This window comes from Agelaius phoeniceus, chromosome 25 (assembly GCF_051311805.1).
Source record: "Agelaius phoeniceus isolate bAgePho1 chromosome 25, bAgePho1.hap1, whole genome shotgun sequence".
NCBI lineage: Eukaryota > Metazoa > Chordata > Aves > Passeriformes > Icteridae > Agelaius > Agelaius phoeniceus.
The window spans coordinates 2,888,799-2,904,864 of NC_135289.1; the positions used below are offsets into that span (position 1 = coordinate 2,888,799).

At 60.6% G+C, this 16,066-nt stretch overlaps 1 protein-coding gene across 12 annotated transcripts in view; it reads right to left on the reverse strand.

Annotated features, from left to right (window-relative positions):
• Positions 1-3,153: 3,153 nt before the first annotated feature.
• The window catches only part of PLEKHA6 (pleckstrin homology domain containing A6), a 51,918-nt gene continuing 39,005 nt past the window's right edge, over positions 3,154-16,066 (reverse strand). For 7 of the 12 annotated variants that reach the window (XM_077190468.1, XM_077190470.1, XM_077190466.1 and 4 more), the window contains 15 exons: positions 14,661-14,729; positions 14,319-14,399; positions 13,154-13,303; positions 12,797-12,892; positions 11,715-11,826; positions 11,456-11,595; positions 10,360-10,506; positions 8,273-8,399; positions 8,097-8,185; positions 6,733-6,930; positions 6,469-6,633; positions 6,190-6,323; positions 5,063-5,205; positions 3,630-3,751; positions 3,154-3,364 (listed from right to left, as the gene is read on the reverse strand). In XM_077190468.1, the coding sequence (XP_077046583.1) occupies positions 3,639-3,751; positions 5,063-5,205; positions 6,190-6,323; positions 6,469-6,633; positions 6,733-6,930; positions 8,097-8,185; positions 8,273-8,399; positions 10,360-10,506; positions 11,456-11,595; positions 11,715-11,826; positions 12,797-12,892; positions 13,154-13,303; positions 14,319-14,399; positions 14,661-14,729 (1,764 nt within the window). In that variant the 3' untranslated portion in view covers positions 3,154-3,364; positions 3,630-3,638. The remainder of the gene's footprint in view (positions 3,365-3,629; positions 3,752-5,062; positions 5,206-6,189; positions 6,324-6,468; positions 6,634-6,732; positions 6,931-8,096; positions 8,186-8,272; positions 8,400-10,359; positions 10,507-11,455; positions 11,596-11,714; positions 11,827-12,796; positions 12,893-13,153; positions 13,304-14,318; positions 14,400-14,660; positions 14,730-16,066) is intronic. The other 5 variants (XM_077190475.1, XM_077190471.1, XM_077190472.1 and 2 more) reach the window with 3 other exon arrangements.

The window sequence follows — 16,066 nt, forward strand, 5'->3', positions numbered from 1 at the left end:
CTTGGTGGTGACGGGGCTGGGCGAGGCCGGGCGAGGGTGGCCCCGCTTGCAGAGTGACCCTTGGAAAAGCCCTTTAGTCCCCACGTCATCCTGGGAATCATTAACGGCCCGGGAACGCCCACGGTGCCACCTCCGGGGGGGGACACGGTGGCTCCAGGGGACACGGTGACTCCAGAAGGGATGCAGTGGTTCCAAGGGGACACAGTGGTTCCAGGGGGACATGGTGGCTCCAAGGGAACATGGTGGTTCCAGGGGACATGGTGGCTCCAGGGGGACACAGTAGCTACAGAGGGACATGGTGGCTCCAGGGGACACGGTGGCCCCAGAAGGGACACGGTGGCTCCAAGGGGACACAGTGGTTCCAGGGGGACATGGTGGCTCCAAGGGGGATGCGGTGGCCCCAGGTGAACATGGTGGCTCCAAGGGAACATGGTGGTTCCAGGGGACATGGTGGCTCCAGGGGGACACAGTAGCTACAGAGGGACATGGTGGCTCCAGGGGGACATGGTGGCTCTAGGGGGGACAAGGTGGCTCAAGGGAGACAAGGTGGCTCCAGGGGTGACAAGGTGGCTCCAGGGGGACAAGGTGGCCTCAGGTGGACATGGTGGCTCCAGAAAGGACACAGTGGTTCCAGGGGGACATGGTGGCTCCAGAGGGACATGGTGGCTCCAAGGGAACATGGTGGCTCCAAGGGGACACAGTGGTTCCAGGGGGACATGGTGGCTCCAGAAAGGACACAGTGGCTCCAGAAGGGACGTGGTGGCTCCAAGGGGACATGGTGGCTCCAGAGGGGACATGGTGGCTCCAAGGGGTCATGGTGGCTTCAGGCGGGACAAGGTGGCTCCAGGGGGACATGGTGGCTCCATCAGGGACACGGTGGATCCAGGGGGACGTGGCGGCTTCATGTCACAGTTTCGGAGACAGCACCTCCACAAGCACCAAACCCAACCATAGTGGAAAAACAAATCCCAAAAACCAGGGAGAGAGAGGAGCAGCTGCCTCTGGAGCCCCATCACCCCCTGCTTCTCCAACCCAACGCTAAAATCCACATCCAAGCCCACTCCCAGGAATAAAAGACAGGAAAATGTTGTTGTTTCATAGATATTTTTATTTCTCTACTGCTAGGAAAATATCCCAGAAAACCAAAGCCCTCCCGTCCCACCCTCTCCAAATGCATAAATAGATTTATTTATTTATTTATTTCCTCCCGATGCAAATCCTTTCCGGGTTAACAAGTCACTGCTTTATGAAGTGTTTATGAAAAATAATAACCAAAATAAAATTAATTGATTGAGGTTTGGTTTCCTTTTTTTTTTTTTATTATTGTATTTTTTTTTTTAAATAAAATAAAATAAAATAAAATCGCGGCCGGGTCATACTTTGGGGACAGCAGCTGGTGGCTTTGGGAGGGGCAGGGTGGATGCTTTGGGTCCTGGAGAGTTGCCCAAAGGGACCAAAGCTCAGGGAGTTGCTGCCCCACAGCCACCTCAGGATGTCCCCAAGGCGTCCCCAGAGTAAGGGGGGGGGTCTGCCCCAGTGACCCAAGAGGGGACACAGGGAAATAAACTCATCCTCTCTTCAAACTTACAGTCTCTGTATATTTTATTTTAAATAAATTTGCTTTTAATAAAAGCAGAAAAAATAGATATATTTTTTAAATAGGTTTTTTTCCTTTTTTTTTTCTTCTTCTTTTTTTGGTTTTTTTTGTTTTGTTTTTTTATTTCCTTCCCCCTCTGATAAATTGGTAAAGAATCTTTTTTGTTTGTTTGTTTTTTTTGTTTTGTTGGCGGGGCTGGCGCCAACAAATCCTGCAGAGAAGAGAGAGCTCGGCACGAGCTTTTTCCCGGGAAAAGAAGAGGAAAAACCAAATATAGATATATATTATAAATGTAGAATTTCCATCAAACATATATTAAGGCATGTAAATAGCAAAATAAAGGGCCAGCTTTATGAGCTAAAAAGGGGCTGAGGGAGGCTCAGATGGGAGCAGGGTTTAGGGCTCCAGGGATCCTACAAGTATTGCTAAATTGGGATTGGGATGCAGGGAAGTCCTGGGGGTTTGGGATGGGGCCAGGAGGGATGGATGGGATTTGGGGTTGGAGATGTGGGATTGGGGATCCAGCTCCTGGCCCCTGCCATGCTCACATCCTTCCAGGGATTCTGCTTCTTTCCCACTCTCCGGGATGATAAAGAAAAGGGGGAATTTGCTACAGGAAATCCGAACCGCTGGAAGGGGCTGGAGAGCCGCGGGAAGGGATTTTTGGAAGGTGACAGCAGGTCCCCAGGTGACACCTCTGTCCCCAGGTGACACCTCTGTCCCCAGACCCCTCCTCAGCACCGTCCCCACCCTCTGGAGGGGGTCCCTGCCGACCCCACAGCTCCGTTATCCCACCTGGCACCCCAATTCCCTGCTCTGCCCCCATCCCTGCCCAGAGCTCCTGCTCCATGCTTGGAGAGCCCTTGGAGCGCCCTGGGCACCTCCGTGTCCCCCCAGTGCCGCCTCCATCCATCCTGTCCCCTCTTCCTCCGGCTGAGCCACCGGGGGTGACACAGACGGGTTCCAAAATCAGGGTCAGAGCCCAGGGAGGGGAAACGGCGCCCGAGGAGCCGAGGGGGAGCAGCCAGGTCCGCTGGGAGGTGGCAGCACCATCCGTGGTGGGGACAGGCGGGTCCCCACCCCAAGAGCCCCTTCACAGAGCTTGGGGGGCTGTCCCAGGAGTCCTGTGCTCGCCACGGGGTCGGTGGCCACTGTCACAGCTGTGTCCCTGTGGCACGGTCACAGCTGTGTCCCTGTAGCCACTGTCACAGCTGTCAAGGTGTATCCTGGTGGCCACTGTCACAGCTGTGTCCCTGTGGCACCGTCACAGCTGTGTCCCTGTGGCCGCTGTCACAGCTGTGTCTCTGTGGCACAGTCACAGCTGTCCGGTTGTGTCCCTGTGGCCACTGTCACAGCTGTGTCCCTGTGGCCGCTGTCACAGCTGTCCAGGTGTATCCTTGTGGCTGCTGTCACAGCTGTGTCCCTGTAGCCACTGTCACAGCTGTCCAGGTGTATTCTGGTGGCCGCTGTCACAGCTGTGTCCCTGTGGCCACTGTCACAGCTGTGTCCAGGTGGCCGCTGTCACAGCTGTCCGGGGGTGTCCCTGTGTCCACTGAGGGCTCCTTGGGGACAATCCCAGTCCCCCTCCCGTCTCCTTGGGACGTGGCTCCCGTCGGTGCCACCTCTCCCGCTGGTGTCGCCGCCGGAGGGAGGGAAGGGGGTCTGGGAGAACCGAGGGCGGTGGCGAGAGGTTCGGTGTCACCTCAGGAGGGGACTAAAACGTGGCCCCGTGGAACTTGATGGCGCCGGCAGCAGCCAGGGCTTGAGCTGGTGGGGGGGACAGGACAGAGGGGCTGAGCTGGGGGGGCTCCACCCTGTGCCCACCCCCCATGGGAAACGCGGCTGGGATTTGGCTCCAAGGAGCCGGGGGAGGCTGGGACCCCCCGGTTTTCATGCTGGGACCCCCCCTTTTCCCCATTTGGCCTTGGGGGCTCAGCTTTGGTGGGGGGGGGTACACGGTCCATGGAGGAGCCGGGGCTGACGTGGCAGCGAGGGGATGGAGGGGATGACGTCAGAGAGAAGAGGTGCTTACGTCACAGGCTCACACCCGCATGAGGTGGCTGCTGTCGGCCCGGGGCGGCTCGGACGAGAGGGGGTTGGTCGGTGGAGTCGGGGAGGCTGGGGAGGTGGGAGGGCTGGGGGTGGCGCACTGAGCTGGAAACGAGAAACGGGAAAGCGGGGTGAGGGACACGGGAGAGGGGAGGGGACAGCGGAGGGCACAGAGCAGAGGGGACAGAGCGGAGGGGACAGTGGAGGGGACAGGGAGGAAGGGACAGAGCAAAGTGGACAGCAAGGAGGGGACAGCGGAGGGGACAGAACAGAGGGGACAGAGCAGAGGGGACAGAGCAAAGGGGACAGCAAGGAGGGGACCAGCAAGGAGGGGACAGCAAGGAGGGGACAGAACAGAGGGGACAGAGCAAAGGGGACAGCAAGGAGGGGACAGAGCGGAGGGGACAGCGAGGAGGGGACAGAACAGAGGGGACAGAGCAGAGGGGACAGCGAGGAGGGGACAGCGCAGAGGGGACAGCGGAGGGGACAGAGTAGAGGGCAGGGGCAGGGAGGAAAGAGAAAGGAAAGGGGGGAAGCAAGCGCAGGTTGGGCAGAATCACAGCTGGCAGGGCAGAGTCACAGCTGGCAGGGCAGAATCACAGCTGGCAGGGCAGAGTCACAGCTGGCAGGACAGACAGGCACAGCTGGGCAGGACAGACAGGCACAGCTGGGCAGGATAGAGCCACAACTGGCAGGAAAAGCAGCCACAGCTGGGAAGGACAAACAGCCATGGCTGGGCAGAGCTGAGTCACAGCTGGCAGGACAAACAGCCACAGCTGGCAGGGCAGTCACAGCTGGCAGGAAGGACAGAGAGGGACAGCTGGGCACAGCACGCACACGTGAGCTCCCGGCAGGGCTCCTCATGGACGAGGCATGGCATGGCACCGTGGGCACCCAGGCACGGTGTGGCACCGTGGGCACCCAGGCACGGTGTGGCACCGTGGGCACCCAGGCACGGTGTGGCACTGCAGTCAGCCAGGTGCAGGATGTCACCGTGCTCACCTGGGCACACAGCGTGCCACCACAATCCTCCCCCAGCATGAAGCGCCACCATGCACGGCCACAAGGTGCCAGCCTGTGCCACCACAATCCCTCTGGCAAGGGGTGACACCACAGTTCCCCGGGCATGGGTGACACCGCAGCCTCCCTGCGTGGGGTGCCACCGTGCCTGCTCAGCCATCTCATGCCACCTCATGCCCCCTCATGCCACCCAGCCAGGCACTCCCACCCTCGTGCTGGAACGTGGGCAGCCCCAGGTGTGGCAGGCAGGCCCAGGAGCTGTTGGCATCACCTGTCCCCCTGTCCCAAGGCTGACCCCTGTCCTGCCCACTGTGCTGTCCTCACCCCCCTGCCCTCCTGGCACCTCGCTCTGCCAGGAATCTGCAGGGTCAGGCCCTCCAAGGCCCCGTTCCTCACCCGAGAGCATCCGGCCGCGGCGCGAGGCCTCGGCAGCCAGGGCACAGGAGATCTCGATCCTCTTCTCCTGCTCCTGCAGCTGCACCTCAGGGTCCTGCGGGGTGTCCACCTCCCCCTCAGCCAGGGGGATGACGTTCTGCAGGCTGGGAATGGCACCTGGGGTCAGCACCCCTGCCAGGACCCCCGGGATGGGATGGGAGAGGGGTGGGATGGGATGGGATGGGATGGGATGGGATGGGATGGGATGGGATGGGATGGGATGGGGGAGAGGGGTGGTAGGGTCCCCCTGGGATGGGTGGGGAAGGGGTGGAGGTGGGTGGGTGGTCTTGGAATGGCCAGGGAAGGGGTGGAGGTGGTGGTCAGTTCTGCCCAGGGAAGGGGTGGAGTTGATGGTCAGTTCTGCTGAGGGAAGGGGTGGAGGTGGGTGGGTGGTCTTGGAATGGCCAGGGAAGGGATGGAGGTGGGTGGGTGGTCAGTTCTGCTCAGGGAAGGGGTGGAGGTGGTGGTCAGTTCTGCTCAGGGAAGGGGTGGAGGTGGGTGGGTGGTCAGTTCTGCTCAGGGAAGGGGTGGAGGTGGTGGTCAGTTCTGCTCAGGGAAGGGACAGAGGTGGTGGTCAGTTCTGCTCAGGGAAGGGATGGAGGTGGGTGGGTGGTCAGTTCTGCTCAGGGAAGGGACAGAGGTGGTGGTCAGTTCTGCTCAGGGAAGGGGTGGAGTTGATGGTCAGTTCTGCTCAGGGAAGGGGTGGAGGTGGGTGGGTGGTCAGTTCTGCTCAGGGAAGGGGTGGAGTTGATGGTCAGTTCTGCTCAGGGAAGGGGTGGAGTTGATGGTCAGTGCTGCTCAGGGAAGGGAGGAAGGTGGGTGGGTGGTCAGTTCTGCCCAGGGTGCTCAGGTAAGGGGTGGAGGTGGGTGGGTGGTCAGTTCTGCTCAGGGAAGGGGTGGAGTTGATGGTCAGTTCTGCTCAGGGAAGGGGTGGAGTTGATGGTCAGTGCTGCTCAGGAAAGGGACGGAGGTGGGTGGGTGGTCAGTTCTGCTCAGGGTGCCCAGGGAAGGGGTGCAGGTTGCAGGTGGGCGGTCAGTGCCCCTCAGGATGACCCCTGGCATGGCTGGCATGGGCACTACAGCCTCACCTGGATTTGGCAATGAGAGTCTTGATCCTTTCCACCTTCTTCTGCTTCTCCTTCATCTCCTCAGGGCTGAGGGGCGATTCTGGCTCCAGCTCCACGTAGCGCTCGGGGATCAGGACTTTGTCCGGCGTGGACAGCTGGGGACAGAGAGGGACAAGCTCTGTGCTGCCCTGTGCCGGACCCTGGGGGACTCCAGCCCCCACTGCTGACCCCCAACCCCTGCCTGGACACTGCTCCGGGCTGCTGCCACCCTGGGGACACTTGGGGACGTGCCATGCTCACCTCCTTGTGGATGTCCACGTCGTAGTGCTGCGGCTCCAGCTCCATCTTCCTCAGCCGGGCGATCTCCTCCTGCGGCGTCTCGTACACCTTGTCGGGCTCGTCGGAGCGCAGCGCGGCCTCCAGGTCCGAGATGTCCACCTCGTGGATGCTGCGGTGCCGCCGCACCTGCGACAGACAGACCGCGCGTCCCGCTCAGCGTCCCCACGGGGTGGCGCCTTGTCGCCTGTGCCACCCCGCGGTGTCCCCGCGGGCTCGGGGACTCACCACCTTGTAGGACGAGGGGGTTTTGGTGCCGGGCGGCTCGGGCTGGGGGCCGGGCAGCGGCTGCGGGCCGGGGAGCTGCAGGCTGCGCCGCTTCTCCTTCATGGAGCCGCTCTGGTGGCGCTTCATGCGGTCGATCTGCTCCTCCACGCTCATCTTCACCTTGGTCTCGGTGGCGAACACGGCGCTCTTGGGTCTCTCCTGGGGACGAGTCACAGCCTCACGGTCACCCGCTGGTGGCCGGTCCCATCCTCCCAGTGCCACCCTCCTCTGCCGGCAGCCGCTGGGATGTCTGTGACATTCCGAGGATGCCACTCCCTGTCGGAACTCAGCGCATCCCTCCAGGTGTCCAGAGTTGCCCAGGACCCTACTGGGGGGCTCAGAGACCCTGGCACACAGCCCAGAGCACCTGGGGATTTGATTGTGACCCCTGGAGCGAGTTACCAGCTTTGTATGAGGATATGAAAGTCACAGAAGTTTAAATAGCATAATAACAAAATGATCACAGGGTGAAAATGTAGATTTTCGGATTTTTGGTATGGGGGTAATGGGGACAAGATGGGCGTGTCCAGCCTTTCTTCTTTTTCTTCTTGTTCTCCATTTTCTGCAGTGATGTTGGCACTTTGGGATTGGTTTAGAGTAGAAGTGCACTGTCTAACATAGGTGATGGGTACTGGGAATTCAGTGTCAATATGTTTTATGTAGTTTGTAGTATAAAAGGACAACACTACCCTAAGGGCGGTCAGAGTGCCTGTGGCTGCCCTGCTGAGCACACCTCGGCTGGGCAGAAAGAAAATTTTATAGATAAGAATTAATAAACAACCTCAAGAGCGAAAAGTGAAGAGTCCAGACTCGTTCTTCAGATGCACGGGTGAAACAGAAACACCCTGCACATCTCGGGGCTGCAATTATCAACAGCAACCCGAGAACTTCCAGCACTGGGGAAGGTGCTGAATTCACCCTGGGGGTCTCCAGGAGATGGATGGTTGTCACCCTGGTTTTTTGAGATTTTTCTAAGCCTTCTGATGTTGACATTCTTGTAGGGAACTTTCTCACACACTTTCTGTAAATAACTCATTGTTTTGCATTCCTTTATGGAGGAGGAGAAATTTGATGGGCTGTTGGTTTGCCCAGTGTCATTGGAGAGGTGGCACTGTCACCCTCCAATCCGCTGTCACTCTCGGAAAACTATAAATGTTGGAGCCAGAAAATAAACCCCCCTTTTTCCTTCACCTTGAGAACAGCGGTGCACGCTGGTGTTTTTTCGTGTCCCATAGTGACAGATGGTGACACCCGGAGCCACCCTCCTGTCCCCAGGCTGCAGCAGGGCCCCCCCAGCTCACCCAGCCCCTCCAGCCCAGCCATACCCGGGAGCTGAGCCCGTTGGCCAGGCCATTCCTCCTGGGCGCCGCCTCCTCCTCCGCCGGAGATTTGGTCCTGGGCGGGACGATTCCCACTGCGGGGACACCACGGCACCGGGATGAGCCCTCGGGGAGCCGGGGCAGGGTCCCAGTGCCACCCCCGGCTGTCCCCGCTGCCGTACCCTTGTTGAGAGCTGCTTGTTTGTCGCCGTCGTGCTCCGGGCGGGTCTGTGGGAGCCCCTCGGGTGTGGGGCCGGGGGGGCTGGGCCGGGGCGGCTCCTTCTTGCTCTGCTCCAGGCCTGGTTTGGGCTGTGCAGGGGGGAAAAGGGCCCCAGTGAGCCCCGGTCCTGCTTGGAGGCCACGCTCTGCCTGGGGACACCTGCTGCTCTTGGGGTGACAGGGAACACACAGACAGGGGACACACGGACAGGGGACACCCATTGCTCTTGGGGTGACAAAAAGGGGACACACAGACAGGGGACACTGACTGCTCTTGGGGTGACAGGGGACACCAGCTGCTCTTGGGGTGACAGATCAGGAACACACAGGGGACACCTGCTGCTCTTGGGGTGACAGATCAGGGACACACAGGGGATACCCGCTGCTCTTGGGGTTACAGAAAAGGGACACACAGACAGGGGACACCGGCTGCTCTTGGGGTGACAGGGGACACACGGACAGGAGACACTGACTGCTCTTGGGGTGACAGATCAGGGACACACAGGGGACACCCGCTGCTCTTGGGGTGACAGAAAAGGGACACACAGGGGACAGCGGCTGCTCTTGGGGTGACAAAAAGGGGACACAGGGGACACCTGATGCGCTTGGGGTGACAGATCAGGGACACACGGGCAGCTTTGTCACTCCAGCTGCTCTTGGGGTGTCAGCCAGACTGTGATCACGCTCCATGGACACACAGACAGAGGCCAGGTGGGACCAGAGCACCCCAAAATTGTGGGGAGAGGAGCTGAGGGCGCTCTGCTCCTGTCCCTGCTGTGTCCCACCCTGTCAGGGCTGGGCACCCACTGCTGTCCCCTCAACGAGGGTGACAATCCCTGCACAGCCTGCAGGAGCTGGGGACAGGGACATCCTGGCTCCGTGCTGGGCTCCCACAGCACTCTGTGCCCATGGGGTCACACAGGGACAGGAGGGCCAGCAAAGGGACATTTTTGGGGTCCCTTCCCTCTTGCATCCCATGAGAACTGCTGGGGTGACAGAGGGGTGGCACAACAGGGCCAGCAGCCCAGAGTGTCCCCCTAAATTCACCCTGACACCCCTGGATGGCACAGCCACCACTGTGTCCCCTGTGCTGGCACCGTGCCCCTTCCCAGCTCGGCACAGCCACTGCTTTTCCACGGTCACACATCCCCACCCCTGGCCGTGAGGACACTCGTGTCACCTGTGTCCCCACACACGGCCAAGGTGTCACCAGGAGTTCCCAAATCCAGCTTTGCCCCAGAGCTGGGGGCTCGGAGCCTGCCAGTGCCACACGGCCACACGAAAGGACAGTGACAGAGGCAGAGCAAAGCAGAGGGGACAACCAGGGACAACCTCCCCAGGAGGAGGAGGAGGAGAAGGAGGGGACAATCCCTGTCCTGAGCGTGCACAGGGCGCGGCGACCCTGGGGACAGCAGGGGTGTGGCAGGGCAGGACACAGAGCTGTCCCTGCACCAAGTGCCACCTCCACGCTGTCCCTGTGGATTCGAGGCGAGCAGCCTCATCCCAGCGCCTTCCATGCCACGAGGAGGAGGGGAGGAGGAGGAGGAGGAGGAGGGGACAATCCCTGTCCTGGGCACGCACAGGCCGTGGCAACCCTGGGGATACCAGGGGTGTGGCAGGGCAGGACGCAGAGCTGTCCCTGTGCCAAGTGTCACCTCCACGCTGTCCCTGCACCAAGTGCCACCTCCACGCTGTCCCTGTGCCAAGTGCCACCTCCACGCTGTCCCTGCAGATTCAGGGCGGGCAGCTCCAGCTCCTGCCTCATCCCAGCGCCTTCCATGCCACGGGGAGGAGGAAGAGGAGGAAGAGGGGGAGGAGAGGAGGGGACAATCCCTGTCCTGGGCACGCACAGGGCGTGGTGACCCTGGGGATACCAGGGGTGTGGCAGGGCAGGATGCAGAGCTGTCCCTGTGCCAAGTGCCACCTCCACGCTGTCCCTGCAGATTCAGGGCGGGCAGCTCCAGCTCCTGCCTCATCCCAGCACCTTCCATGCCACGGGGAGGAGGAGGAGGAGGAGGAGGAGGAGGAAGGGGACGGCAGGGTTCGGTACCTGTCCCCGCTTGGCCTCTCCTTGGTGCCAGGAAGGGGAGGCGGGGTAGGGCCAGAGGCGGCTCTCGCTGGGGAGCGGAGGAACGGCCGGAGGAGACTCCAGGGGCACGTAGGACTTGGGGAGGGGAGGTCGAGGCGGGCCCGGTTCCTGGGGCGGGCAGAGCGGGAGGCGTGAGAGCAGAGAAGGAACAGAGAGTTAGAAAAGAGAGAGAAACACGGCGGGAGCGTCCTGGAGGAAGGGATGGAGGAGAGGGAGTGGCTCCAGGGGGTTCCTCTCGGTGTGCCACATCCTGCTGCTTGTCCCCTGTCGCAGGCATCTTTTATGGGAAATCCTTTCCTTGGGATTTTTCCTCCTGAGAAGCTGAGAGGCCTCAGGAACAAAATGTCAACATTGATTGTCTGCTGCTGTGGAATGCAACAGGTGGATCTGGGATTGGGCTCATGTGGTTGTTTCTAATTAATTGCCAATCACAGTCCAACTGTCTCAGACAGAGAGTCCGAGCCACAAGCCTTTGTGATCATTCTTTCCTATTCTATTCTCAGCTAGCCTTCTGATTAAATCCTTTCTTCTATTCTTTTAGTATAGTTTTGATATAATATCTATCATAAAATAATAAATCAAGCCTTCTGAAACATGGAGTCAGATCCTCGTCTCTTCCCTCATCCTGGGACCCCTGTGAGCACGGTCACAGTCCCCAGGGCCAGGCAGGGCTTGGGGCTGTCCGAGTGAAGGGTTCTTGGCAGCTCTTGGGGGCGCTGGTGCCACCTCTGTGCAGCCAGCTGGGGTTGGGGAGTCCCCAGATTGTGCCCTAAATGAATGTGGTGTGTGTGAAGGTGGCACCAGCCCTGGGGGAGGGCACTCAGAGCAGCTGTGGTGGCACCAGGAGCTGCTCCTGGAGCTGAGCAACTCCTGTCCCTCTGGACACACAGCCCTGCAAGGACCACGGGCCCCAAAGTGACCAGGTGACACCAGGACCCATCCGTGTCACCAAAACGGTGTCCCCAAGCAGAGCCATGAGGGGAGGCAGCTCCGTGCCCGTGCCCAGCAGCCTGCCATCCCCGCTGGTGACAAAGAGGGGACACCCAGGGTCACTGACCTCGCCAGGGCCGGGCTTGGTGGGCGATCCCTGGGAGCCGGAGATGAGGGAGAAGGGGCTCAGGGGGCTGGTGAGGCTGGCAGAGCTCAGGGGGCTGGCAGGGCTGTTGGAGCTGTACGTGCCCGAGGGGCCCAGGGCCACTGCGGAGGAACGAGATAATTAAAGATAATTAAAGATAATTAAAGGTAATAATGAAGGTTCTCACCCCGCTGAGCAGGAACCCACTGGGGACACCCCCTGCAGGGCCAGCCCCCCTCACCTCGGTGCTTGGCCGTGTCGGTGCCTCGGGAGGGGTTGTTCTTCCTCAGCCCCTCCATCACGTCCTGGATCCGCCAGATCTCCCTCTGGATCTGCCTGTTGAGCATCTCGTTCTGGATGGGGCAGAGGCAGCGCTCAGAGGGGTCCCAGGGCACCGGTGCCAACCCCAAACCAGGCAGAGCCCGGCCCCAGACCCAGCCACAGGAGCTGAGAGGGGCTGAACTGCCACATCCAGGGTTTTTTATCCTGCTGGAACCCTGGATCGGCTCCCCAGAGCCCACCAGGGCTGGGGCAGCTGTGGGGACTCTGGGCTGTCCCCCTCGATGGCACCCAGGTGGCCACAGTGGCCAGAGCTGGACGTGAGGGCTGGGCATGGAGAACCCACGGGTGGGGGGACAGGGGGGGATTTCTCCATGGGGACCCCAGGGGTGGCAGGGGACATGGGTGTCCAGGTTAAAGGTGACAGGTGACACACACACCTGGGTGTCCAGGTTAAAGGTGAGAGGGGACACACACACCTGAGTGTCCAGGTTCAGGGTAGCATGGGGACACACACACACCTGGATGTCCAGGTTTAGGAGTGACAGGTGACACACACCCCTGGATGTCCAGGTTTAGGAGTGACAGGTGACACACACACACCTGGATGTCCAGGTTCAGGGTGACAGGGGACACACACCCCTGGGTGACCAGGTTAAGGGGTGGCACAGGGACACACACCCCCAGATGTCCAGGTTTAGGGGTGACAGGGGACACACACACCTGGATGTCCAGGCCAAGGGGTGACAGGGGACACACACACCTGGGTGTCCAGGTTAAGGGGTGGCACAGGGACACACACCCCTGGATGTCCAGGTTGAGGGGTGACAGGTGACACACACCTGGATGTCCAGGTTTAGGAGTCACATGTGACCCTCTCACCTGGATGTGTCCAGGTTTAGGGGTGACAGGTGACACACACCTGGATGTGTCCAGGTTTAGGAGTGACAGGTGACACACACCTGGATGTCCAGGTTAAGGGGTGACAGGTGACACACACCTGGATGTGTCCAGGTTCAGGGGTGACAGGTGACACACACACACCTGGATGTCCAGGTTGAGCTGCTCCCAGAGGTCATCGTGCAGGGTGGACACCTCGCTCTCCAGGCTCTCGTACTCGGCCGTGCTGTTTGCCAGGGCCTGAGGGGACAGTGGGGGGACCAGGGGGCTCTTTGTCACCCAGCACAGCCCCCCAAGCTGGGGAGGGGGTGGCAGCAGAGGGGACAAGCTCGGAGGTGCCCGGGGCACAGCAGAGACAGAACCAGGAGCTGAGGTGGCACCTGGAGGGTGCTTTGTCCCCAGCGAGGGACTTTGTCCTCAGGCAGCCAAGGGGAATTCCCTGCTGTTTCCCAGCCAGGAAGGGACAAAAGGGACAAAAGGGACCTGAATCCCGCCCGTTACCGTGCTGGCCTGGGACAGCTCCACGCGGATGTTGATGAGCTGGTTCTGCAGCGATTCCTTCTTGTGCAGCAGCTTCTCCGGGTAGGCAGGCTGGCTCCCAAACATCTCCAGCTCCTGGTGTGTCCCCATCAGGGCACTCTCCAGGCTCTCCTGTGGGGACAGACGGAGCCATGAGGTCCTGGCTGCTCAGTAGCACACCAGGAGTCTCCCCCAGCTCAGAAATGTCCCCAGGCTGTGGCTGCCGCATCCCTGGAAGGGTCAAAGCCAGGTTGGAGAACCTGGGATAGCGGCCCAAGGGTGGAATGAGAGATTTTCAATGTCCCTTCAAGACAGGGGTGGCAGGAGACACTTTGACTTGGATCAGGGGTGGCAGGGGACAAACACACACCTGGGTGTCCAGGTTAAAGGTGACATGTGACACACACACACCTGGATGTCCAGGTTAAGGGTGACAGGTGACACACACACACCTGGATGTCCAGGCCAAGGGGTGACAGGGGACACACACACCTGGGTGTCCAGGTTCAGGGTGACATGTGACACACACACACCTGGATGTCCAGGTTAAGGGTGACAGGTGACACACACACCTGGATGTCCAGGTTCAGAGTGATGTGTGACACACACCTGGATGTCCAGGTTCAGAGTGACAGGTGACACACACACCTGGATGTCCAGGTTCAGAGTGACAGGGGACACACACACCTGCATGTCCAGGTTAGGGGTGACAGGTGACACACACACCTGGGTGTCCAGATTCAGAGTGACAGGGGACACTCACACCTGGACGTCCAGGTTCAGGGTGACAGGGGACACTCACACCTGGACGTCCAGGTTAAGGGTGACAGGTGACACTCACACCTGGATGTCCAGGTTCAGGGTGACAGGGGACACTCACACCTGGATGTCCAGGTTCAGGGTGACAGGTGACACACACACCTGGATGTCCAGGTTCAGGGTGGCAGGGGACACACACACACCTGGGTGTCCAGGTTCAGGATGGCAGGGGACACTCACACCTGGATGTCCAGGTTAAAGGTGACAGGGGACACTCACACCTGGACGTCCAGGTTCAACCCAAACCCTCCCGTGGTGACGTCCCTTCCTCACCACGCAGGTGCCACCACCAGGTCCCCATGTGGCCACCTGAGGTGCCACCAGGTACCTTCTCAGCGCGGAGCTGCTGCACCAGCCTCTCCTGCTCCCGCAGCACCTTGTTCTGCTCGCAGAGCTTCCCCAGCAGCTTCTGTGCCAGGGGGAAGAGAAAGCGGGGAGAGGATGAGAACCCCACTGGGATGCAGCCAGGACTGATGGGATTTTTGGGGATTTATGGCACTGGGGGAGGTTTCCAAACTCCTGCTGTCATTGCAGGGACTTGGGGGTGACATGGGACAAACTGGGAGATGGGGCAAGACCAAAACTCAGGGGAAGATTTATCCCTGAGGGGCACCAAGTGACCAGGCTGCAGGGACAGGGGACACAGAGAGGGGACAGGACTGGCTCTTACATCGGTGTCCTGCTCGCTGATCTTGTAGGGGTGCAGGGTGTCCCTGTAGGGCTCCGGGAACGGCGTCACCTGCAAGCGGAGCAAGGGGTGAGCGCAGCCCTCGCCAGGACGCGCAGGGGAGGGGAGGCAGCTCCCAGCCCCCTCTGCCCTCCCTGCGAGCCGGGAAAAGGAGGCAGGAGCCGAGCCCCGGAGCGATGGACGCTCCCCATCAGTCGGGAGTCACCGGCATGAAGCCGCAGCCTCTCCCTGCCCATTCCCAGCGGGAACGGTGCAGGGAAAAGCTCCGCGCAAGGAGTTTGAGGAGCTGCCTCGTGAATGATTAACCACCAGCACCATTCCAGCGGCGGGGAAAAACAAAGGCAGCGAGATTGAGTTGTAATTCCAATTCCACCTCGGCGGAGTGGGAGCGCCGATAAAGCAGCAGCAGGGCCTGTTTACCCCCGCCTGGCTCCTCCGTGAGTCATTTTCCTTTCCTGGAAATCTCAATTACTAATGGGACCTTCGGCAATTAACTGCCTCGAGGAGCCGGAGATGAAAGGCAGCAGATAGGCAGGAGGGGATGGTTATTGCTAGAAAGGGAGAGGGCGCTTTGGAGCCATTGAAAGCTCCGGGATGATGCAAATGGATCCGGATCTGGGAAATGCCCGAGGGGACGGAGGCAGAGCCGGCCGGATCGGGATGAGGCGGCCTCCGGGCAGGGAGCCCGGCCAGCCGGAGGAGCATCCCGGGAGCTCCTGATTCACCCTCCAGCACATCCCTGCTGGCAGCAGATGCAAACAGGCGCCGTTTTTGCTGGAAAATCCCATCCAGGAAGTGCCCAGGGCAGCACAACCCGGGGTGGGTGGCACCGGGCGGGGGGGGGCTCAAGCCGTGTGACATTGCAGGGATGTCCCAGTGCTGGGGACAGAAAGAACCTCCGGGGGGTGTGGGAGGCCGATCCCTGTCCCTGTTTCAGGAATTATTCCGTTGGTTTAAGAGCTGCATTCCTGTCACCCCACAACTTCTCCTTGAGAAACAAGGACGAGCCAAGCCCTGCGTGTCCGGGGGTCCCCGGGGGCGGCTCCGTCCCCAAGAGTCCCCCGGGGCAGATCCGAGAGTCCCCGGGGCTGGCTCTGTCCCCAAGGGTCCCCGGAGCATCTCCTCCCCAAGAGACCCTCGGGGCAGCTCCATCCGAGAGTCCCCGGGGCAGCTCCGTCCCCAAGGGTCCCCAGGGTGGCTCCGTCCCCACGAGTCCCCGAGGGCAGCTCCGTGCCCACCTCGCGCTGCCAGCACGAGGATTTGCCGGCTTGGGATGGCTCATGGATGGATTAGCAAAGCCTGGGATGGAGCAGCGCCTCCCCCGAGAGCGAGAGCGGGATGTGCCGGATGCCGCGGCCGCTGCGTGAGTGGCGATGGCGGGAGGTGAC